Source organism: Lonchura striata, chromosome Z, assembly GCF_050655825.1.
Source record: "Lonchura striata isolate lonStrDom1 chromosome Z, ASM5065582v1, whole genome shotgun sequence".
In the NCBI taxonomy this organism is placed as follows: domain Eukaryota; kingdom Metazoa; phylum Chordata; class Aves; order Passeriformes; family Estrildidae; genus Lonchura; species Lonchura striata.
This window is the reverse complement of record NC_140740.1, coordinates 5,267,277-5,292,079: the sequence shown is the minus strand read 5'-3', so window position 1 is coordinate 5,292,079 and position 24,803 is coordinate 5,267,277. Positions and strand designations below refer to the sequence as shown.

Genomic DNA, 24,803 nt, shown 5'->3' with positions numbered 1-24,803 from the left:
GGGCGGGGCGCGCGCGGGGCGGGGCGCGCGCGGGGCGGGGCGCGCGCGGGGCGGGGCGCGCGCGGGGCGGGGCGCGCGCGGGGCGGGGCGCGCGCGGGGCGGGGCGCGCGCGGGGCGGGGCGCGCGCGGGGCGGGGCGCTCATCCCGGGCCCGGTGCGCGGGCGCTCGCTCCGCAGGACGGGAGCGCATTCCCGCGGCGCGCATTCCCGCGGCGCGCATTCCCGCGGCCATGGACGAGGAGCGGGTGAGTCTCCGCGGGGCGGGGGCCGCGGCCGCCCGCGAGGCCGGCGGGGCTTTGCCCGGCTTTTTCCCGGCCTTTACCCGGCGCTTCCCGGCGCTCGGCCTGGGAAGAGCGCGGCGCGCGGGAGGGATGCTGGCGGAGTTGTGGGGGGATCCCGAGTCCGCTTCCCTCCTGGGTGTCTCTCCCTCCTTCTGGCGGCGTTCCGGTGTCGCCTGCTCCGTTGAGCCTGCTCTGCCGCGGGGACAGGGTTGAGCCGTTCCAGCCCTGGCTGTTGGCGGTTCTGGGTTGAAGTGCTCCAGCGGGTGTAGGGCTCTTTCATTCTGCGTATTCCTGTTATGGTCGTTATGGTGCGTGCATAAGCCCTTCTGCTTGCCGTTGTGTTGAAGGGAACTAATGCATTAAAGGGTTTTGTTGGGGATTTTTCTTTTATTTCCTCCCCTGTGCCTGCTGCCGTGTAATTCCCTCATTCCCTTGCCTGCCATCAGAGCCCTCGGGGAGCTCACTGAAGGGCAGAGGGGTGCGCACCCGAGCTTGTTTTGGGCTGGGGCTTTCTTGAACAGATATTCCTCTGCAAAAAGTTGTGTCTCAGCCTCTTGGCTTCCAGTCCCTCGCTGCAGAAGGGCTCCTCGTTCTCTAGACACTCTGCTTTCCTCAGCTTGGGAACGGGTTTGTGTGACGTGGGGCCCGAGTAATTCAGTGCTCATAACGGAATTTACAGATCGGTGTAATTTTCTCTTGCTAAAGCCAAGCCCCAGCACTGTAGGAGTTACTGGGAAATTACTGAGGAAATTAACTGTATCCCAGCCACAACAGACCTTGCTCTGAGCTCACAGCTGGCAGCCTAAGGCTTCAGCAAATACAGCTCCTCATCCTAAGCAAGCAACGCCCTAAATCACAAAATACTGTAATTCTGTGTAACTTATTTTACATAAAACTTATTTATGCTGATATCTCTGAAGGTGTGCTTTGGAAGGCGAGATGTGAAGTGCCATAAAAAGTATATTTCTGGTAGAAATTGTGAGTTTGGGTCTGTCTGCCTTTGCCTACTCTGTGTGAGATTTGCCCTTCTAGGGGAAGATAAACGAGGACTGCCCCTGTTGTGGGTGGTCTCGGTGGATGTTTCCGAGTGGGGTCGTGATGCTGCTGAGCCAGGGGTGGGTGAAATGACTCGTACGATTTCAGGAGGCAAAATCAGTGTTTATTCAAAAGCACTTCTCTCTTTTATCGAAAACATCGTGAACGTTAATTCCACTGGTTGTAAATTAAAAACATTTCACCTGATTGGTACACTGGACTTAGGTCAGTGTGGTAGAACATATCTATAAACAATATAAACAGAAAGTAAGATAATAGATTGTTTACATTCTTCTCGGACTTTTTCCCAGGCTTAGCCTGGCAGAAATCTTTCTCTTTTTCTCTTTGGCTGAACTGAGAATATCCACAGCATCGTTGATCATATTTGAATTCCAGAGGTTCTGAATACAGCAGTAAAACTGCAGTGGGTCTTGTATTTTAAAGTACTTTCTGTACGAAGGGTTAATTTTGTAATTTTGTTAATGTACTGTATGAAGTTCTTCAAACTCTGGCAACCTCACTGTATTGACAAGTGCAGGAATTAAATTAATGGAAGCTAAGTAAGCATGACCTCCTTGAAATTTGATCTGCATATGAAGGTTATAATGTCTCCTGGTTTTGTCCTAGATCCAGGACTGTTTCAGAAATTGTTCTGCATGCAGTCAGCTCATGAGCCTTCAGTATGAACTTGATCAACTTTGTTTCTTATGCAGCATTGCTGTGATTGTTTAATGTATCAAAATTCAGTTTTTTCTAGGTGCCTGTCTGCTTCAAGAGGTGCCATGTCATGTTAGTTACTTGCTTTTGAAGGTGGATGTTTTTATCCACCTGGCAACACTACAAACTACGTCTTGTAGGGCTTCGCTTTATTTTTTCTGGCCTTTTTTACTCTTCATCCTTTGCTCATCCACACTCTTGCTTTACCAGTGGCATGTTTGGGTTTTTTTTCTTTTCTTTTTTTTTTTTTCCCCCAGCAAAATGCATTTGATTCAGAGAGTGAGATTAGGACACAAAAGGGAAAAGCATCATGAAGCTCAGTGGCAGCAGCGAAAATTAGCTCTGTAATAAACATTTCATAATGCTTTGAAAATCCATTTGAAACTGACCTCACATAGAGGTCAGAGAGAATTGCTTGTAACAGAAGTCTGTGAAACACTGCATTCATCAGTGGGCAACATAATTAAATGTCCTTTAGTGCAGAAATACCAAGAAACTCTACTGGGCTTAGTGCTGTTGAAATTCTTCTATAAACTAATGTAGAATGTAGGCCTTATCTGCTGCTTACATTGGTAATTTTTCTAGAACCCTTTATTCCCTGAAATTACACTGGCTTTTCAGAAATTTCCCTTAAAGGAAGAAATGGAAACATTGCAGCATGTTTTTAATTTGGCATGTATGCAGTGTCTGGAAGGAAATCTATTTAGTGCATATTCGTGAAGAGAAAATTATGTTGGGAAATTGAATAAAGATAGTTCCTAAAAGCTGCCTTTGTTGTTCTGGTGGTTTGTGCATTGGTGTTTTAGAAAAATACTGTCTACTGTTGGTGGTTAATTTTAAAGAGCATTCAAACTCATTAAAATTTCACCCAACTTGGTTGAATTTCATAACAGAGAAATGGGTAGCTTACTTAAAAAGAGCCATAACAAACCACATGTAGTCAGCTAAATGTAACTTTAGGTGAAAATCTGGTTTAACAGCTGCCTTGCAGTTGCTGCCATGCATTTGGATGTGTAAAGACCTTTTAAATGTTCCTGACATGTAGATATTTTCCTTTAACCAGGATGTAGCTGTAACACCGAGCAGCACTGTTGAGCCCTGCACACAAGAACACTTTTCCTCCATGTGTTGCAGCCGAGTAAGTCCTAAGATCCGTGCTGAAAGAGGATTGTGAGTTTTCCGTGTTCATCCAAATTGACAGTTGTGCTCATAGGATCTAAGGCTTATCTCCAGGCTGTCTGGCCTGTGGCAACAATTGCCTCTGGTCAGTGGTGAACGCAGAAGCAGCTGGCTGGACAATGGCTATTCATCTGGTGTTCTGATGTGCACAGAATTGCCTTCAAACATGCTCAGTTTTCACCAGGCGAGGTGAAGGTTCAGTAATGAAGTGGTCAAGATTTTCTGTACCTGTTTCTGTAAGAAGCCAAGGTCTTGTTTCTGTTCCCCCAGAGTCCAGACTTGAGACATTGCTGTCTGCTCTGTTACCTCTGTGTGTAACACCATCAACACCTGTGGTAAAAGCACTACAATTTGGTTTTTTCTACTTGTGGTTTAACTTCCTGAGTATGACACTATTAAACAGGCAGGGGCTGGAGTACCCATAAATATCTTATTACAGATGTTTTGGCAACTACCCAGGAACGTGTCAAAGGAAAGAGGAAGGAGAACAGTTTAGCATTAGGGGAGAAGTTCTTTAAATCTGGTGTAGTGTTGAGGTTCATTCTGGGTGTTGTGAAAGGATAAAACATTTCTTGCTTTTGAGCAAAGAAATGTGATCTAGGTAGTACATGGTTATTAAGAAATTGCTTTTGGGAGGAATTTCTGCAAAATCTTTTTGGCTGTTTCCAAGGTGTATTTTATCTCCTTCTGCCTTGGTTTCCTGAATTTTATCAAGTAACAACATTAGGATGAACTGTTGAAACTCTGGATCAGCATATTAGTACTGTATTGATTAAGACAATGTTTACCTGTCTTTTTAAAGTTAGATTTGCTTCTAAAACTTCTTGTCAGCCAGCCTGAGTTAAATTACAGACAATTCTTAGTTAACTCCCCATCTTATCCTTTATTTTTACTTACATATCCTGATATGCTTTAATAATACAACTTTTCTTAAAATTCTTGAACAATACAACTTTACTTAAAATTAAGTAGCAAGCAATATTTTTTTTGTCAAATTCTTAGAATATGTGAGTAGCTGCTCAACAAAATTAGACTTGGTGGTCTTATTTAATTTAAAATAATACTTTTGCTGGCTTGGTTTGTGTTTTGTAAGCTGAATCTACTACTTTTTGAACAGCTGGGATGCACATCACTGAAATAACCTTAGTTCTCTTTCTCAACTGTCAGTAAGCTTTCCTCTTTGAGGTCAGTTTTAATCAGAATATAGAAATTGCTCACCCAAAACATTTTCCCACTTGTAGAATAAGTTTACAAATCACTTTTACAGATTTATTCCGCATAAACTGTCAGCCTGGTTATTTCACACTAGCTTCTTTTGACATGAGGAAATACCAGCTTTTCTTTTAGGTTTCCTTTTTTCAGCTTTTAAAATTTTCTTTATTGGTTCTCTGTTTGGCTGCACAAGCACCAGCATTTTCATCTGGAGAAGCTGTGGTGCCAGTGGGTATTTTGGTGCAGGTGACTTATGTAGAAAAACATATCAAACAGTGGGGTATCATAAAGGTTCTTGATTTCTCTCAGACTAACACCTGGAGACCTTTAATTATGTGGAATGCTTCCTAGAGGTTTAATACTATTTCTTTGTCCTGAAAAAAATGCATTTTCTGATCCCATCAGAACTGAATTTGCTGCAGCTGGAATGCCTGTGATGAATTTTCATCCATGTTGAAATGGTGATGATTTGAAAAATATTGCAAGAAAATTTTTTACAGCTTCTCTTGCTTTTTTTTGTAATTCTAGGAGACCCTGCAGAGGATTGTCAGTGCTCTAGTGAACAAAAAGAATGAAATTCACAGCTTCATTGACATGCTGAAGCAAACAATATCAAATATTCAGGTAATTTTTTTAAGGTTCATAGCTTGTACTGAAAGGGGGCAACTTTGCACTTTTTTTTAGTCTCAAATTGTGTAGTGTCTAAAGGATGGGCTGTTCAAAATACAGTTCAAAATACATCTTCATGTTGGAGCTAGATAGAAAAACATTTTATTTTTTAACTCTGTCTCTAGATGACAATTGTGGTGGCCTTGCATTTTGTGTGCAGAGGTTTTGTAGAATTTTGTGTGGGAAAGATCATCTTTAATCTGATGCAAGATCTGAGTCTGCCATTAGTTGGAAATAGTCTGTATTTTCAGACTTCTACTCTGTTTGGCGGACTGAAAAATGGTATTTGAGAGAAAATTCTTTAGTCTTTCTCTTTTCACCAGTTTCAAATTGTTGGGCTCAAGTTTAGGGTTAGACACTGTTGTTAGAGCATCTGCATGAGGATGAGGTTTAGGTTCCTTCAGCCTGTCAATCAGCCAAAAGTTCTTTCGTCCTAAAGCTGAGTCAGGTTGGCTTCAGAAATGGCAATTATCTAGCAAATCTTTAAACCTGCCTTCTTGAGTGCAGTTTTTAGCATCGGGTGAAATATTTTTGTTTGGAGCTGGGCAACTTCCTCCTTCCAAACATCTAGCAATCCATATACAATTGTGTGAGGAAAATCAAGGCTTTCGGAATGGCACAAAGTTGCCAAGTGTGCTGGTTTTGTGCAAGTTTGAGTATCATGGAATTTTCACAGATTGCAGCATTTAGTGTCCTGATGTAGAGTCTGCTTAGGAGACTGATAATTCCTAATATTTTTTTCCCTTTTTGATAAGCTGAGAAGCAGTCACAAGGTCATGGCAGAACATTGTTGGGGAATTGTGTGACCTTCGGTTTCCTGGCATTGTTTCCAGTTGAAACAGCATTTTCAATTCTCCTCTCAGGTAAACTCCTCTCATGCCATCAGCGAGCTGGATGAGGAATTTGATGGTCTGTGTTCTGTCCTACATGAGATGGAGGGGAGCATGGTCAACGCTATTCAGCAAGAAGAAGCTCGTAAAATTCAAGCTCTGGAGGTACATAAATTAACACCTGAAAAAATTCTGCAGCTGCAAAGAAGCATTTTTAAACTTCCTTTATTCCTGTTACGCTAGCCCCATTTTTTACACAGCAATATTGATTTTCAGGATTGTCTTATGACTTCCAGAGCTGGTAAAGTCACTGCCTTTTTCAAGGCTATTGCTACTCAGTCATTCAGTGATGAAGTGCACTCCTTTAAACAGAAATTGTAGTGCACATGAATATAAGTGTTTATTTCTCTGCTTTCTGAAACCCTGAAGCTGGGGGAAAGAGGACATTGAAATTAAATCTGGCTTTTAAGTCAGATTTCAGCTTTCGCCCTCCTTGGAGCTGTAGGATGTGCCAAATATCACTATGCACTTTTTAAGCATAGTGAAGTGAGGGCACTGTCAGAGGCCTTGGTTATATAAGGGAATAAGTTGTCAAAAATGCATTACAAACCTGTGTAGTTACTAGGACTGGCTCCTCACAAACTGCTGTTTTGGTGGGAATACATCACATTATTCTTTCTGTTTTTTTCTCCAGGATCAGCAGAAGCAGTGCAGCTGTGCCCTGGAGAACTCAGAAGAGCTGCTGGAACTTGCTATGAAGTCACTGGACATAAATAACCCCGTGGAGCTCTTAGAGGTAGAAAACATTGCCTGGATGTGTGTGAGGCAGGTGTTGACATCTGTCTCGATTTGAAATGTCCTTTGCATTAGTCTCCTGGACACTGTGAACTTACCAGGTGTATTTAGAGTGAGGATAGACCGGCATATAAAAATACAGTTATTGCTTTGCTGAAAAGCCAAGTTAAACATTGTAGTCCTGAATTTTTATGCTATTTCTGGTAAAACAAATTGGTTGTTTTCTTATTCAGGGTGATGGGGAAGGAATAAAATTCCTTCTCCTGGACAACTATCATTGTTAAGTAAAATTGCACTGATGACCCCAGAAAGGGAGGGTGAAGTAACATGTAACTAACTGGAAGAATATAGTTGCAAATTAAAGAACCAGTTCCACATATCCACTGAATCAGTACACTAATACTTGCTACAGTAATCCTGGTGGTAGCAGTGGGATCAGCCACACCAAATCCAAGGCCCAGTTGCTTTTTTCCTCTCTACATTTTAATGGGAACAAAGACACAAATCGGTTTAAAAGGGCGAGGGGGAAAGCTGTCTTCCTGTTTCAGTTTTACCTTTTGGGTGCATGTTTGTCTGCTGTTGTGCTTTCTGGGTGTTAGCTTTGATTAATTGCCTTGAAGAGCAGCAGTTCCTAAACAGTAGTTTTCTTCAGCTGGAGTTGTCCTTTCTGCCTTGTAACAAAAAATTTAGTTAGCTCTTGAACCCTGTGCAAAATGCAGCTTTAACATTTTTGGAAGTTGTTCTATTTCAGATCTTTCTAGTGTTTTTTTTCTAAACACACCAAGGAAAGCTGTCTGAGCATTTGCTGGGGGGAAACCTCTTCAGATTTGGAGTCTGAAGATTAAGAAAAATCAAATTTAGTAAACTGTAATATGTGGGATTTGATACTGATATTGCACTTGTGCATTTGGGGATGACATTTTAAGGTAATATTGCCTTGGCTGTTAGGCAGCTAATTCTATTACTCTGTTGGTAGGAATAGCAAGTGTTCCTGAAGGGGCAGCTCCAGCCCTGACTCTTGTATATTCACAAATTTTCTTTGGATACTCCAGTAAATCAGTTCAGGAACAACTAGCATAAATAATTTAATTTTTTTTTCCCTGTGTTTTATTTTTGTGGCTTTATTCTTGAAGTTGATTTACCTGGAAGTCAAAGGAACATGAGTGGCATATTGCAGGAGGGTTCAGTGTTTAGGCAGCATGTGACCAGACACTGCTGGGCAGCTGCTCTGGCATGGGCTGATCCTTCTCTGTTAGTAGCCTGGAAGCAAACTAAAGTCAGTGAAGTGAAGCTGGGAATGTCTTGCAGAAGACGTTGAGTCCTGGTTACCTCATATTTTACAAGACATGGAGATGAAACTCAGGATTTTGTTGGGAAGTATCTCTGGTTTATGTCATGTAGGAAAGTCAGTCAGTAGTTCTTACAGTAATTTTGTTTTGAGGTAAAGCTAAGCTACCTCTTAAGCTAAATTATTTCTAAACACTTGGTTTGGTTTTTTTCTGCTTCCCATTTTAGGAATATATAATCAGTTTTGTAGCAGGGAAAGCCTGATTTCTTCTTTATTTTTTCAATGTGATTTGTATTTAGACAGAAATTGGGAAGTTCTTTAGTTTTTACTTCAAACTGGAAAGCTGCCTGATGATCCTTGTTTCTTTGAAAGGGAAGATAATTCATCTGAATGAGCAACTGGATCAAGGAGCAGTGTTGAAGTACGGCTTCAACAGACACAACCAAGCCCTCACTACTTCAGCAATAATCTTTTGTCTTAGGTTTGCAGCTCCTTCTGCTGAAGGAGAGAGATTTTTGTCTTTCCACGTGCCGGTTGATCTTTTAAAGGTCATCACTTCTGCATCTGCTTTAGTGCTATTATTGGAGAAGAACTACTTGCTGTCATTTTTGAATGCTGACATACAGATTTTTTTATTGCACTTTTCCAACAACACTTCCTAACTTTCAGAGGAAAAGTTAGGATAAGTCCTATTTTTTTCTTATTTATCTGGGCATGCATGCTGTGGTGTGTAGTTCAGCAAGTCAGGCATGGTTAATGCCACAGATAAGCACTCCTTACTTTCTCAGAAAATACCATGGCAGTTAAATAACGTTGGCTTGGTCCTGCAGCTCTTTTAAAAAGCCATGGAGGGTAACTCTAACTGATTAAGAGAAATCTGAAAATACAAGATCACACTCAGAAAGTTGATTAATTTGGAATTGGTTTGGTGTGGTTCTGTTTTTTTTACCCCCAGATATTACAGTGTATCTGTGCTAACCCATGCTATTAAAATGCTTCACAGGACAGTTTGATGAAAATGTTAAACTCACTTTGAACTTGAAATCTGGGAAATGCAGCAGAGATTGTACTTTGCCTCCTTGCATGTTACTGCCATTGATACTTGCATGGAAATACTAACTACTTTCTCTCTCTTCTCCCTGACATGCATCAAGGCTGCCAGACAGATCAAAGATAGGTACAGTACAAAATCTATCACTGTCGTGTCTTTGAATTAATCTTATGCTTGAAAATGCATTTACTGTAAAAGGGCCATAGTCAGCTTTAATCAAATTCATTGACTCTTTTCTAAGTGTTAGAAAGAGTCAGCTTCTGAGAGGGAACTAAAAACTTCTGTGCTGCTCATGTAGTATGGTTTTTCCATAACTTTAAATAAAAAGATATTTTTGATGCAGGGAAGTGGAGCTCTGCATCAACTACTGCTGCAATTATTATGTCTTTGAATATATATAATTATTATTGTTAATAAGCTTGTTATTAATACCTCGTAGCTGGAATTTAGTGATGTTTCAAGCTGACTCTGCCCCTTTGAGTTGTGAGAGAATCTTGGTTTTTTTATTTTTAAAGTACTTAAAGACTTTTGCTAGCTAATTTTCCTTCAAAATATAAGAGGTCTTGTGGCTGTTGGAATACTTCTGGTGACACTAATGACCATGAAATTATTATTTCTGGTAGCTTTTCTTTGAACAATTGTTTAAGAAGTAAAACTTTGCTGTTTCAAAATCAATACTAAGGCCATTTTCTTCACTTGGAAGGATGTTAACTCTATTCCAAGAGTATGACCTTCTGGTACAGAAAGCATTCTATGATGTACATAATATTTTGAGAAGTAGCTCACAGGATGTTGTTGCTTTTTTGGACCAAATAGGTTGGCTTTCAATGTACAGGTTTCTCAGTGAAGGCAGTGATTTACTAAATTCTCTGAACTTCTGTGTAAAATGAGTAATTGTTAGTTTAATTTAATCTTTGCTCTTCCAAAGGTAAAAATTTTGTGTCCTTAGCAGGGCAGAGGGAGAGTGGATAGTATCAGTGATGGGACTGTTTAATACTTTTTGTTAGTTATAAGCATTCTCTTCTGGGTTCTTGGAATTATCACCAAATCCTTTGTGGTCCTCTGTCCAAGACTGGTGTCTGAGCAGAAGTTGAAAAGCTGTGTGAAGCCCACTGTTCCCTCCTGATAATCAGAGGATTATTCTTCATTAAGGAGGGATTTTCTCTACCCATCTGGCTGAGCATTGATGTGCTGGGCAGCCCATACTGAATTTCAGAGTGTGAGTTTTGTCCTGGGAAATCAATTGAATTGTCTTTCATGATGTTCAGCTCAGTCTCATAATTGTCTCATACCCCAAAATTGCAAAGCTCATCACTCCTGACTTGCGTATATCTTTAATATTAAATTTTACATTTCCTCTTCCTTCCACACAACCAGATTTTTTTGGTTTTCAGTGTTCTTTGATGTATCTGTGGTTAGCATACAATCTCTCTTACATGCTGGTGGAGTGCAGGAATGGGTATGTATTAGGTGTTCTAAAGGTGCCACACACCAGTGGGTGTAAAATGGATTCCAGTCTTGGCAGTTGACTTTTGTGTTGTATATATTACTTTGTAGTTGAGAATAGTTTTCAAGGGAGGAATTGGGATCTCTGTGCTGTCTGAATCAATGTTGCTGTCAAAATCTGCTTCATGGTCTGGTATCTTCAACGTTAGAGAATTACATGAGAGCCTTGTTTTTTTGAGGGGGATGTTTTGGTAGTGTAGTTGGAGTAGAAAAATGTCTTGGGAGTGTTCATAATAGTACTTGGCTAAGATTTCAGGAGTGGAAATGGGAGGTGTGCATCACAGAATCCCTGGATGGGTCAGGTTGGAAGGGACCACAGTGATCTCCATCTCCCGGCTCCAGCAGGATCATCCCAGAGCACGTGGCACAGGGTTGTGTCCAGGCTCTGGAGTATCTCCAGTGAGAGAAACTCCACAGTCCCTCTGGGCAGTCTGCTCAGGGCTCGGTCACTGCACAGAGAAGAAATTCTGCCTCAGGTCCAGGTGGAGCTTCCTGGGCTCAGCCCCTGCCCGTTGCTCTGCTGCCATTGCTGGGTCCTGCAGCCAGGGACACCCAGGGCTGAGGGCCCCTCTCAGCTGGGGCTCCTCTCCAGGCTGAACATCCCCAGCTTCCCCAGCCTTTCCTGGTGAGGGAGATGCTCCAGGCCCTTTGTCACCTCCACAGCCTTTGCTGGCTCTGCTCCAGGAGCTCGGTGTCCCTCCTGCCCTGAGGAGCCCAGAGCTGGGCACAGCACTCCAGAGGTGCCTCCCAGGGCTGGGCAGAGGGGCAGGATCCCTCCCTGCAGTGTCCTTCCAAGTGCGCTCCAGGATCCCAGGACACTCTGCTGGTCAGGAAACTCTTTGTCCTCCAGGACCTCCAGGTCCTTCTCTGCAGAGCTGTTTGCCAGATCACCCTGGCCTGTGCTGGTGCTTGGGGTTATTCCTGCCCAGGTGCAGGACCCTGCATTTCCTTTGAATTAAGGGTCTTCAGTGTTTAGTGTATCTTGTAAAACTGGTCTGGTGCTTGCATGTTCCAATTTGCAGCTTGAATAATCTCTTAATTCCCTGGTAAGGTAATAGATAGATATAAAATCAGCTTGTTAATTCTGTTTAGAAATGCATGAACATGATCCTGAGTCTGCACAACTCCAAACTGCTCATACTTGCTGAATTTTTGTCAAGTGATGTGAATTTTGTTTTGTTTCTTATCCAGGTTTTCTGTCACTAGTAAAAAGTTATAAACTTATCTTCAGTCACCTCATTAGTATTTATTTGCTTAGTGATATGGAAAGCTGGTAGCTCACACCATTATTCTGAGACAGTCACATTGGTAAAACTTTATATTTTGAGTGTGCTAAATGGTAAACAGTTATGTGTTAGAAAAATGTTCCAATCTTTGATAAGTAGTTTGACTCCAGTGATACAGATTGTCTGATTGCTGTTTTGGAAAATGGGATTTAGGAACTGACAAAGTGAAATACATTTTGCTAATGGTGCTTTCTTGGCTTCAGAGTCGCGGTGGCTTCATCATTCCGCCTCTCTCTGGAACCAGAAGTCAGTGACAGTATGACTCATATGATGGTGGACTTCACCCTGGCAAAGCAGATGCTCCAAGCTCTGAAGTTTTTGCCAGGTAAAAACTATATTCAGTGAGTTTAATTTGTTGGTATGTGAACAGGTTGCTATATTTAAACCAACCAAACAAAAGCAAATTGCACCTCTTGCACCCTAATAAGCAAATTTTTCAGAGTACCTAAACACATTCTTACTCACTGAATGTTAAATTGGACGCCTTTTCTAGTTTCGGTGTGTTAATTTCTACACAAGACACTGTTTTGGAAAACAGTGTTGATCTCAGAAGTGAGAGTGAGTCTTCTGGACCATGTGTTTTCAGGAGTTATCAGTTCCTCTATACTCTGTGAAGTTACCTGAGGTTTCTTAGGAGTGTCCATACCAGTTTGAATCTTAGTGACACCCCAAAGTCCTGCTCATGTGCATGGGTGTTGTCTGGAACTGTAAACTTACACATTGCTTACAAGAGTGGTGACACAGTCTGAAATGCAGGTGAGGGACAGTCCACTAGTACAGGGATATTACCATGTTACAAATGGTGTACTAATCCATCTCTTCCTGTTCGATAGTAAACTTGGGTGAATTAGCCCAGTGTGTATCTTTCATGCGTTTTTAATCCTATTGCTTTCCACTTGAAAACACTTTGCCCTTGGCTGTCACTGAGAACATATTGACAAGAACACTGCTGGCAGGGGTGTAAAGTTGTTTCATCTCTAGTCATGAATCCAAATCTGTGAAGGACTTGGCAGCATTGGTTTTCATTTCTGCCTCATGTGTTGCAGATACAGTGTGTGGTAGCAGGTGTAGTAAATGACCACTGTAATTCCTAGTGGTCAGCTGGCAGTGTCCCGGCAGAAATTCACTTTCTAGTCTTGGGCTCTGGGTGTCAATTACTGCCCTGCTTTTCACAGTGCAGCTGTTTAATGGGAGTGCACAATGCACAGCAATGGGAGTGCAAAGACCTAACAGCAAGTGTGAATAAAGTTTTGCATCTAGATATAGGTATTATTTAGTGTGATTCTTCTTATACATTTTTCCTTGTCAAATTTATAGGATTTTGAATTAGGCCTCTGATTTGTTAAGAGGAAAATTGATTGGATATCAATCTTCTTCCTTTTTCTGCTATAGTACTGTGTGTCTAAATTACTCAGATACCAAAAGCTCAAACTGAAAACAATAAAACTTTTTAATTTCCTGCAGGAAAAGTGTTCCTTGCATGTCCTTTAGATTCTACAAATAGTATGTAAATGCCTTTTTTTTTTTCCCCAAACTTCTTTTCCACAGGCTTAAGTGCTGTTTGATTTCATGGAGGTAGAATACTGTTGCCTATACACAAAACTTCAGTCTTTAGTGGAACTTAGGAGCTGTTTTCCCACTCCTTTCAAGACAAAAGGGTAAAAAGAAAAGAAAACTCAGTAACTGAAGAGAAACTAGTGGAAAATATTAGTGTCTTTCGTGACGGAAATAAATATAAGTGATGTTGTGTGGGGGGTGCAGCTGAACTTACCTTCCACAGATACAGGAGCAGAAGTTGCTTCTTGGGGCTCTTTCTGTGTGGTGTTTATTCCAAATGTAGGTTCATAATTGTAAGTCCACTCTACACTAGCCTTCTCTTTTTCAAACTGACCTGTGTGCTTGTCTTTCTGCAGTCCCTAAAGCTCCAGAGATAGATGTAGCAGCATGTCTGGTTGCTGACAACTGCATAACAATATCATGGAGAATGCCTGATGAGGAGAGCAGAATTGATCATTTTGTGCTGGAGTATAGGAAAACCAACTTTGATGGGCCCCCACGACTAGAAGGGGAACAGCACTGGGAGCTGGTTGACTACATTAAAGCTACTCAATACACATTGTCAGGTAAAGGTTTTTATACTTCAAACCCAAGAATACTGATATAACTCTTTATGCTTGTAAGTTATGCAGAATACCCATTTTTCTGCATGTAGTGAAGCTGCCATTGTATCGCATCAGTTGTGGGTACTTTGTACAATAACAGTTCTGTTATTTTGACTTCGAGATTTTTATCAAAAGTTGTTTGTTAAATGAAGTACACACTGCTATTCAAGCATGTTTTTTGCAGATGGAGATAAATGAAAGATAGTTACATGGGGATAGATCTTAGTCTTGGAAGAGTCATCAGTAATCAAGACAATTTCAAATTTGTAAACATTTGCTTTTTAGGTTTGAAATTTGATACAAAATACATGAACCTTAGAGTACAAGCTTGCAACAAAGCAGCGGCAGGTGAATACTCCGACCCTGTGACTCTGGAAACCAAAGGTAAAATTTGAAAAACTCTTGAACCTTATCTGTGGTGAAAATCCTGAACCTGTTATGTTCAGTCTGCTTCTGCATGAGCCCTGCTGAAACACTTCCTAAGTGGAAAGGGAAAAAACTGTAAAGGATTAATAAGCTTATTGTCACAAACTGCCCTTTTGGCATTTACACCCTGAAAAAATGGGGCAGTTAATGTCACTTTCTCCAAAAGCTTGGCATTGGTTGTTTTGAACTGTGGAGTGACAGTTCCATGTGGTGCTGCATGATGCCAGCATACAGCAAGAAGAAAGATGAATGATGTGGATGACTCTTTGGGCATCTAAAGAGTTGATGTGATTATCCTGTTATTAATGGCAGACAGCGTTCTGTGACTAGAAGTTGCTGGAAAGGGTTTTCTTGACTTTATAGCTGCAGTTTCTATTCACTGTCAATATTTGAAAAGCTGGCAGCTTCAAATTGCCTAAGGTCATGATGTTAGAAGTCAGTTGATATGCAAATTGATAGAGTGGCTTCCTAACAATTTGTAAATAAACTGAAAGAGATTTCTTGGAAGGGATATTTTGTGACAGAACACAAATTTAGCTGTTAAGGTGAGAGAATGATCCTGAGGTTTGATTTACATCCAGGTCTGGTATAAAGGGAAAAATGACTGTTATCAACTGAATAATTTATATAAGTATAAATTGTCTTCCATTTGAATGTTATTTCATAAGAATAAAGCTGTATAGAATTTGAATGAGCTGATGAGCATTCTGGTAACTTTTCTATAATTATTTTAATACTCTTAAGCAGCAGTCAGTGTCAGAGACATAGTATCTGTTTAATAGCCACAGAATTCCCTAGTCCAGTATCAGAAAAGTAATTCTGGTTTTGATTGTCTGGGCAGTTACCATGTTTCTCATATTATTTTTTTATTCCTGAGTGAACACTTAGTTCACTTTCTTTAATAATCAACCCAAATCAATGCCCTGTCTATGTGCTTAACCTGACTTGCTTACATCTATGCATTTTTGAGCTCTAAACTCTCTAAAATCTCAAGTTTATGTTCTTTCAGGGTCAGACTGTAATACCTGATGATATCAGGACATTTATAAGAGCAGTCTGTAAATATATTTAGGTAATTGAGCCTGTTGTATTACTTTTTTTGATTCCACATGTCAGACAAAAGCTGGTCTTTCCATTGTGCTCAGTAAAACTCTGTGACAACTTTACTCGTGCTTCTGTCATTTTCTCTGAATAACCATTTTGTCATTTCACTGTTTTCTATTTTGTCTTGACCAGCATTTGTGTTCAGTTTGGACAGTACTTCATCTCATGTGAACTTGAAAGTTGAAGACACCTATGTTGAATGGGATTCTACTGGAGGCAAAAACCAAGAAAAAATAAAAGGGAAGGAAAATAAAAACAGGTAAGAACTCTGTTTTGTAAATGTCTGGCATATCTCTTCTGGGAGTTAAAGGAAGAGGGCAGGAATTAAAGCACTTGGGGACAGTGGGACATGAGAGAAATTTTCATTCTGTAATGTTTGTCTGGAAGAAATTTTAATTTTTTAAATTTTCCTTCCTCTGTCACACTGATGTAGAGGCTAGAATTGTGTCATAGTTGTTAAATAATATTTATTTATTTTAAAAATGCATTTTTAGGGTGTCAGTGTACTGAGCTGAAGTGTAGTTGTGATGGACTGACCCTGGCTACATACAGGTGCCCACCCACCTGCTCTATGGTTTCTCCTTCTCCTTGTACCAAAACCTTGCCACATAAGGCCAGGGCAGTAGATAAGGTGAACAGGCAGTTGATGTAATTCTGTATTTACTAATGTTGCAGGTCAATTCTGGTCAATAGACAGCATTTCTACTATTAAAAAAATAAGGAAAGAACTAGCTGACTGCCTTGTCCTTTTGAGAAAGAAGAGGTTAAATAAAACTGGTACTATATGTAGGCGGTGTCTGAAGTTATCTCACACCCTCACTGGAGGGGAAAAAGTACCAATAAAAGAAAATAGACAGCAAAAGGTAATGGATAAAGCAACATAACTACTGTGGATGTGGCTGCTCTAAACATACTGCTTTCATCCAGGAAAGGCACTTCAGCAAAGCGTTGGGTAGATTGTTTGGCGTCTGCTATTCTGAGTCATTAGATAAACACAGTTGGAAGAATGTTTAGTTTTGTCTTCTCTGGCAGAGCCTTGAATATTTCCAAGGACAAAGAATGTGTGGATAAGGAATGTGTTAACTTGCTAGCCCTCTGTTCCAGGCCACTTTTATGGGAGGGGAGGAATATCCTGGTACCTGGCTGGAATTCCCTGTGGTGCGGTGACTCCCAGGTGCTTCTTGGCCACCTGTGCACCCCCTGTGAGGACAGCCTGGCTTGATCTTCTCTGCTCCCCTTGCTGTTACCTCATTTAAGACAGCAATTGGTTCTTGTGTTCCTCAGGCAGAGCAAACCCAGTTGTCTTTCTGTGCCCCAGACCTTAACTGTGGTGTTGGCTCTCCACAGACTTGCTCTGGGTATGTCAGGGTGTAAATCCAAGGAGCCCAGCTGCCAAAAGGAGAGGAGCATTCACTTGTCTTGGGCTCCTGGCATGCTGCAGGCTGGGTGTGGCTGTCCACCTCTGCCAGGAGGGCACAGGGCACTGCTGTTGTCAGCTTCTGCTTCCCCGACTCTCTCTCAGTGGCTTTTCTGCAGAGCTGTTCTTTCCTTGAGTGTCCCCCAGTCTGTCCTGCTGGGTGGAATTTCCTCACCTGGAGGGCTGTGAGCCTGGTTCAGCTGGATCTGTGCAGAGCCCAGGCCCCACTCCCAGTCTGTGCCTCACCTCTTGTACTCTGGGGATACTCTGTGGGAATGGATCCACACAACTGGCTGCTCCCTCAGACTCAGTTTATTGGCTTTCCATATTCACAGTTTGAGATAATTTATGAACAAATAAATACATTCTCCACAGGCATATATTGCCATGAGTGTGATAGAATAGCTCCTGTTGGCACTGTAAAACTGGGGATAACTTACTGTAGTGATAGAACAGTTCTTTAATTATTACTTATTTCTGTCGACAGTGGCCAGAATCCTCTGCTGAAGAGCAATAGAAGGTGATAATATACTTCTTATTCCTAGGATCTAGCACCTAGTTTTGTTGGGAATCTGTGCTATTTTCCTTTGCTTGATGTCATGAGAAACAAGTCTAATAGCCTCTATCAGTAACAGTGCACATGTGCACTTAGAAGTTATTTTGCAGTGTGATTTGGATTCATAGAAATTATATATGCTCCAGAGAGAAGAGTCTTTCTGGAAGGATTCATCCTGTTGTGAATGAAACCTGATTTGCAGCGGTCAGAAGGGCATCGTGTATTTTAATATTGATCCAAAGATCCTTGTTACTTACAGATATATTGATGCTCTTTTAACCCTCTGGCAAATTTTTTACAAATATGATAAAGGTCTCCTTTCTGAGAACATTAAAATAATTTTTGGTGTTTATTTTTGAACCTCAAAAACCTCCTTGCTTCTGAACTTGTGCTGTAGCTGTTACTAGACATTAGAAGGTAGGAAGTAAGTGTTTTTACGTGTTTGAAGAGGATGAAGCATATGTTAAAAGCTTCATGGCCATTCCAAGTGCAGAACCAAGTGTTTGAATGAGAAATCCTTTTTTTTTGAGATGTAAAGTTAGGTAAAATATCCTCCTATTCTTTCTGCAGTTATGTTTTTTCACTGTCACATTTTTCATTGTTTTTCTAGTGAAACACCTTTTTACAAAAATACTTTTCCTGTTTTTGATATCTTGCTCTCTTTTGCTGGTTTAGAAGTTGTGGGACCAAAAGAAATGGCCAGGACTAAATTCTTACAGGTTTTACTCACCTGTTGCTCATCTGTGAGGTGTATCTGATTTGAAACAGAAGTAAAGAAAAGCTTATGTAAAAAGCAAAATAAGCTCTTGAAGCCATTCAGTTTCAATTGTTCTACTACACAAATTATAGCAATTTGTGCTAAACTAAATTGAAAAATGTCTTGGACATGTTCCTACTTGTTCAGCTCAGAGAATTTTACACCTTGGTCTCTCTTTGTAGCTGTCAGTAGAGAACTTCTCTAGTTCTTGGCTCTACTTTGGTAGAGGGAGAAGTCACATATTCAACTTTGCATCTCAGACTGACCTTTTCTAGCAGGGGATTTAGATGAGATTTGTTCTTGTAGGAGGTTTTTATTCCCACCTAAAAATATCTTTGAGATACCTACGTTAGAAGGGAAATTTGGAGCTGGCTCTGTGGGAGCTGGCTCCATGGGAGGTGGGGGAAAAATTTGTAGTATAGTAATTTTAAACAAAAAATGTGCAATTTTTAAGAGTTGGAAATACACAATGGCAACAAAACTCTTAATTATCTTTCATTTATTAAACCTTAAAAGATCAGTAATTTCTGATCTCCTTCCTTGACTTCTCCAGAAGAGAATACATGTTGTGTGGAGTATATTCTGAAATGAATGAGGAAACAGGAACTAATTGCAGTGCTGTAGGCAACAATCCTAAACCATGAGACAAGAATCTCTGGCCACTGAATATTGGAAGAAATGTTACTGGATAATAAGGACTGTGCTCTACTGCAAAACAGGCACGAAAGTGACTTCCTGCTATGAAATTTGCTGCCTTCCGTTGGAAGGGAGGTGTAAGCACTGTGGAGGAAAAAAAGCCTGAGCAACTGTTTTTTTGCAGCTTTTATGTCAAATAGTCAATGTAATTTTCTGAACTGATAAAGGCTATTAAATTTTGAGAGGACAAAGCACACGCAGTGGCCATTTACAGAGTTGGTCAAAGGAAATGATACCAAGAAGTTTTTAATGCTTTCTTAACCTTGGGAAAATTGTAGCAAAGTGCCTGCATTTTTCTTATTGTGATTCTCTAAATGGCCACACTGCTACATTGCTTTCTGCATAGCCCATTTGTACTGGGTCTAATAGAAAATTTTCAGCAGCATTTTTTAGGAATGTGAGTGGATGATGTCTGATGCACATGAAGCAGGTTGGAATCTGCAGAGTGCCTCCCTCTGAAATGTCGCTTTAATTCTTGGCTTTGCCTTTTTTTTTTTTTTTTTTTTTTTTCCATGCTCGCATTTGCTAACTTTTTCCTTTGGTAAGTAAACTGCAGCATCCCCCATATTTACAAAATCCAAAAGCAATTGATGTGGTGCACCTGCACAATATACACTTACCTCCTTCATGTATGTCTTGTGAGCAATTTGGAAGCTTAGTTGTCTTCTGTTACATGCTAAATAGTGATGCTTGAGTAAATAGCTTTTTATCACTTATTTTTTTGTAGGCTTCTGTAAATGGAATAAAAAAACTTGGTAATGAGCCACATCTTGGCATACTTATATCTGGCAGCTTAGTATCACTTAGCTTTTGATTCCCATGTGACTTTTTTTTTTTTTGTGGTGGTATTAGGAAAAAGGGGCATGTCCCAGACCTTTCTGGAATGGTTTTTGAGAAGAGTGAATTAATTGGAAAGAAAACAAGCTGAATTTCACTGTACTAACAGACATAAAAGTAGCAAGTAGCTTTCCCAAATAGTAACTGAAGAAGCAGTTGGAGAGAAAACTCTTCTGTAGGTGATATTTCTTCCAAGGCTAATGTGTGATGGACTCCAGAGGATGAGAAATCGAAAATTACTTCTCAAGCATATTTCAGAGACTGACTTCATAATTTTTTGGGGTTTTTGCTAATAAAATTAAATTGTAAACTGTACAGCTATTTCTGAGAAGTTGGAATTCTTTGCTACTGATTGCCTTTAAAGTAGTAAGCAGATGTGATTCTCTGTCTACTGAGGAATATTGCAAATAGCCCTCATTCAGTTTAATGGTTAAATTATTGGTAATTATTTCTGAGGGCCTAACCACCGTTAAAAAAAAGTTTGAAAACTTCATTCGGTTAAAATTATTCTTTTATACAACTGATTGCTCATCCTGAAATGTTTAATTCAAACCACGTGCCACACATCTGCTTTTTCCCTGCCTCTGTTTCCATTCTCAGCTGCCTCTGAAACTGCTTTTAAAACATTCTGTGTTTTCTTCTGTCATCTCTTCCCTCTCAGTTGTTGTGCATGCACGCTGTTAGAAGCATCAACTAATGTGTCATTTCTAGAGTGTTTGTGTATGTCTCTTGCACCTGATGGGCTCAGGGACACGTGAGTGTGCACTTCTGTGGCCGTGTCCAAGTTTTGTTGGTTGATCTCTCCTTTAGAAGCAACACAGCGTCTCCGAATAAATCCACTAACAGCCCAAGGGCCTCGGCGAGGGCCAGCCAGGATCGCTTTGCTGGTGAATCCTACACAGTGCTGGGTGAGCTGAACTTGTTTGCTCTGTCAGGAGAGGGCAGATCAGGCAAGAATTAGAGGGAAAGTTTGTTACTGTTCAAGGCTGTGTACTCAATATTGTCCTGCCTGGAGCAGTTTGCCCATATAACACCAGAATTTTGTGTATTCAACTCTTCTTTGTATTGCAGAACTCTTAGTGACTGACATGCACTGCTTTAAACATAAATTAGTATTAAATATATCTTGTTGTACTGAGCACAGATAAATACAGTCTCATTATTCTGTTTTATATTCTATTGTACAATTTTCTAGTTCCTTATAATTCAGATTTCTTTACCTTAAAATAAAATAGAGATGGCATCACTGGTGCCTATTAGGAAGGCAGCACTGTAGGGTACACACAATTGTAATTAACTACACTTACTTGTAATTAAATGTATTTCTGTTGGTAGGAGACACTGCTATTGAAAGTGGACAGCATTACTGGGAAGTGAGAGCCCAGAAGGACTGCAAATCCTACAGCGTGGGAGTAATGTACAAAAACCCGGGGAAGTTTGACCAGCTGGGAAAGACTAATTCCAGCTGGTGCATCCATATCAACAACTGGCTGCAAGCCACATTGTCAGCAAAGCATAACAATAAAGCAAAGACTCTAGATATACCTATCCCAGATGGAATAGGAGTATACTGTGACTTTGATGGAGGTAAGTTGCTCATGAAGAGATTTAGTAAAAAGAGTTAGATATGATTTCTGTTGAGCTGGAACAGACCAAGGCTGAGGGAAGTGCATTACTTCCAGACTGATCCAGTCTTGCATGACAGCACAGACCCTAAGTGCTTGTCCTGTCAAATGACCTGAGTTCATCTGTCAAATGATCCAAATGATGTAAGTTCATAATTTCTGCTCAAATCCAGTGCAAATAGTGATTGTCACTCTTGTGGACTGCACTTAGCGTGTCCTGGAAAAGAACCAATTTTTTTGTACCAGTTAGACAGCAACTGCATCTTAGCTTAAACTGTTTTTAAGCTGAATTTCAACTTGTTCTTTATCTCTCTCTCTCTTAGGTCAGCTCTCATTTTATAATGCAAGCTCAAAGGCATTGTTACACACCTTCAGAACAAAGTTTACCCAACCATTGCTACCAGGCTTCATGGTCAGTAACTAGAAAAATCTTACAGTTTCTAGCACTGAATTAAATTTTAGTTGTTTTTTTAAAGGAGGAAACTGCAAGCACCTGGATTGGCTGACTTGTAATTTTTAAAAGTGTTTAACTGTTCTCTTTTGGATTTTGTGTGGTGCTTATAGTGGCACCCCATCAGGATTCTGCACCTGGGTTTCTCAGCTATGTAAACAGAAGCAATTAAATCTGTGTATAGGAAATTAATAGCACATTGCAGTGGCTGATGAGCCTACTGCAGTAATTGATCTGAACTGATGGAGTCCAGGATGCTCTGAGCCATCAAAGCAGGTGTCATGGGACAGAATAGCACCTGATGCTTTCCAGTGGGAAAAAAAGTTTCCACCTTTCAAATATTTAAAAGCTCAGTGGGATTTTCTTGCCAGTTAAGTGCCCTGCATAACATTTTTTGTCATTCTAAGATTATTGGCAACAATTTTCTGCTGTGTTAAAGCCTCAAAACACACAGGAGAAAGATTAGTTACTATTAGCTTTCCTTTAATGATTTAAGTAATTACTTTAGCTAAGTTGGGCAGCCTCAGCTGTGTTGTAAGATGCCATCAAGTGCATCACACTTTGGGAGCAGGATGTGCAGACCTGGGATTTTAACAGGTCTAGATTTTTTTCATGGCTGTTTATTTGCCTTGCTGTTCCTTTTTACCATAGTGGGGAAAGAGCAGCTTCAGAACTACTGGGATACATACATGTGTTAGCCATTCCCTAGCATAGCAACGGCTGACTCATAAATTCAGTAAATTCAGTTCCCAAGTCATCTGGGGAAACAGTTGCTTGCCAACGTTCAGGCTGTCCCTCTGCACCTCACACAGCCAGCCCCTCACAGAGTGACAACAGCCTTACTGACTGAACAGGACAAGTGAAAATGGCAAGCTATTTAAGTATAGCTCTCAAACTTACTTATAAACATGAAAATACAGCATTCTTTCATGTGAAGAGTAGAAGTCATTGACACCTGTGCCCCTGAAGCTTCTCAGATTTTTTTGGGGTTTTTTTTGTAATATGTTTATGCTGACATAATTTTAGCATGACAAAAATAAGCACTGCTTTGAGGCACTGGAGCATAGTGAGAGTTGCTTTTCATTGTCATTCTACTTGCTGCAGGCACATTTGCCTTCAAAAAATTCTTCTAGTTAGGAGGAAGTGATTTGAGTACTAGGTCTTAGTTATAAACTTAGTTATGAAGTTTATAAATATGTGAAGCATCTTAGACTTCATGGACTTAAAATCAGCATATCTGTGATGAGAATGTTTTACAGAGGGCTGTGACAGAAGACATGCAGCTGTGTTTGTGCTAGTTAATTGTGGGATGGGAGGAGAGAGATGTGTTTGGTTCCTAATGCAGATTTTTTCTTTTCCCCCCAGATCTGGTTTGGTGGCCTCACAGTGACCACTGGATTGCAGGTGCCAAGTGCTGTGAAAACTCTTTCAGAGGAGTGAAAATGGATTGGGTGGTTCAACAAGCAGCCTAAACAATGTTGCCTAATGCAGTCTGTTGAACACTTCTACTGCTGAATGTTTTTGTTTTTGTGTAGTTTCTACTCACAGAAGCTTGTGAGCATTGGATTTTGCTGTGTTTGCTACCTTCTGCTGTTTAGGGCCTGGGTACTGATAGTGCAAAGGTTTGGGGCTAAAGTGTTAGGAACCAGTGCTGGAATCCAGAAAAAGTGTCAGAAAGCTGAGCTGTTGCCTATTAAAAAAAAAAAAAAACAAAAAAAAAAAAGAAAAAAGAAAGAAACCAAGAGTTGTAACTATGTACTTTTTTAATACTATATTCAAGCATTTTGTTATGGACTTGAATATTAATTTTGTTACAAATACAATTCTTCTATGAAGAATATAACAAATACCATTTTTTAGCTCTCCTAATGCAAATTACTTAGCTGTGTATTTAATTATTACTAGGCTTCCCATTAGAGGTTGTGATTTCCAAGATGCATTTTGAAAACAGACTGATTTCTGGCCTAGCCTGGCAAAATACCACAGCAGCATAGTTTCAGAAGGATATTACAAGAATGTGTAGGCCTGGTATGAAGAAACAGTAAGAGCAAGCTGTGATTATTTCCCACAGTGGTATAAAATCTTCCTGTTTTCCATGGGTAACTCCTTTTTAAAACCATGTATATTGGTATTGGCTCCTGTTTGTCGCCATTACATTAATTGCATTCTAGTTACATTAGAAATTCAGGTGTAGATGTTCCATTGCCTTGACTCCCATTTGGAAGCTAGTAAAGAGCAGTCAAATGATTCACAGTAATGGGAGAGCTAAAAAATGAGAAAAAAAGATCATGTTATATTCTTTGTGGAAAATCCCAACTTGTCAGTGGGAATTACTAGGTTATTACAGGCTTTTTTAATCTGTTTTTTTCCCTCTGATCAAGCTGAGGAGCCTATAAATAGTTTTCAGATACACTCTTGAATCAGGTGTTTCCTAACTGACGATTGTTTTCTGGTATCACCTGAAAACTGTTATAAATTCATTGTCCATAATGATGTGGCTCATTTCCTGCTGGGCCAGTATATTTTCCTTTTGTGTATCCTTTAGCCCATGAAACCATGAGTATCTAATTGTGTTAAGCCTCGGCATTACCAATGGCTCTTTTCTGTCCATCACAATTTCTCAGGAGAAATTCCTTAAGACACCTTCTAATAAACTGTCTGTGATGTTCAGTGAAAATTTAAAATTAACAGTGAAATGTTACCTGTTCTGGAAAGTGTTATTTTTCTTGAGGAATCCTGAAGTTGACAGCTTGGCTGAGCCCTAAATGTTTATTTTGTATCTGAAACTCGAGCATCTCTTAATTATTTGCATTGTGAACTTGTAATCACTTTTTGCAGAGGAAAGTAACAATAAGTGTAACTTCTTCTGCCTGTTCTGTTGCTTGGGCTTTGGGACAGAGATACTCAAAAGAGATGATGTTTTT

The 24,803-nt window shown here is 40.3% G+C and overlaps 1 protein-coding gene across 1 annotated transcript; it reads left to right on the top strand.

The window, feature by feature from the left end:
• The first annotated feature begins 120 nt into the window (after positions 1 to 120).
• FSD1L (fibronectin type III and SPRY domain containing 1 like) lies at positions 121 to 23,617 on the top strand. The gene is given in 16 exon segments (XM_085567771.1): positions 121 to 244; positions 3,096 to 3,170; positions 4,952 to 5,047; positions 5,956 to 6,087; positions 6,617 to 6,718; positions 9,160 to 9,182; positions 12,052 to 12,173; positions 13,762 to 13,971; positions 14,296 to 14,394; positions 15,673 to 15,799; positions 17,445 to 17,477; positions 20,614 to 20,711; positions 21,139 to 21,390; positions 21,752 to 21,840; positions 23,245 to 23,307; positions 23,309 to 23,617. Coding segments are annotated over 16 exon segments (1,593 nt in total). The 5' UTR covers positions 121 to 229; the 3' UTR covers positions 23,366 to 23,617.
• Positions 23,618 to 24,803: the final 1,186 nt, after the last annotated feature.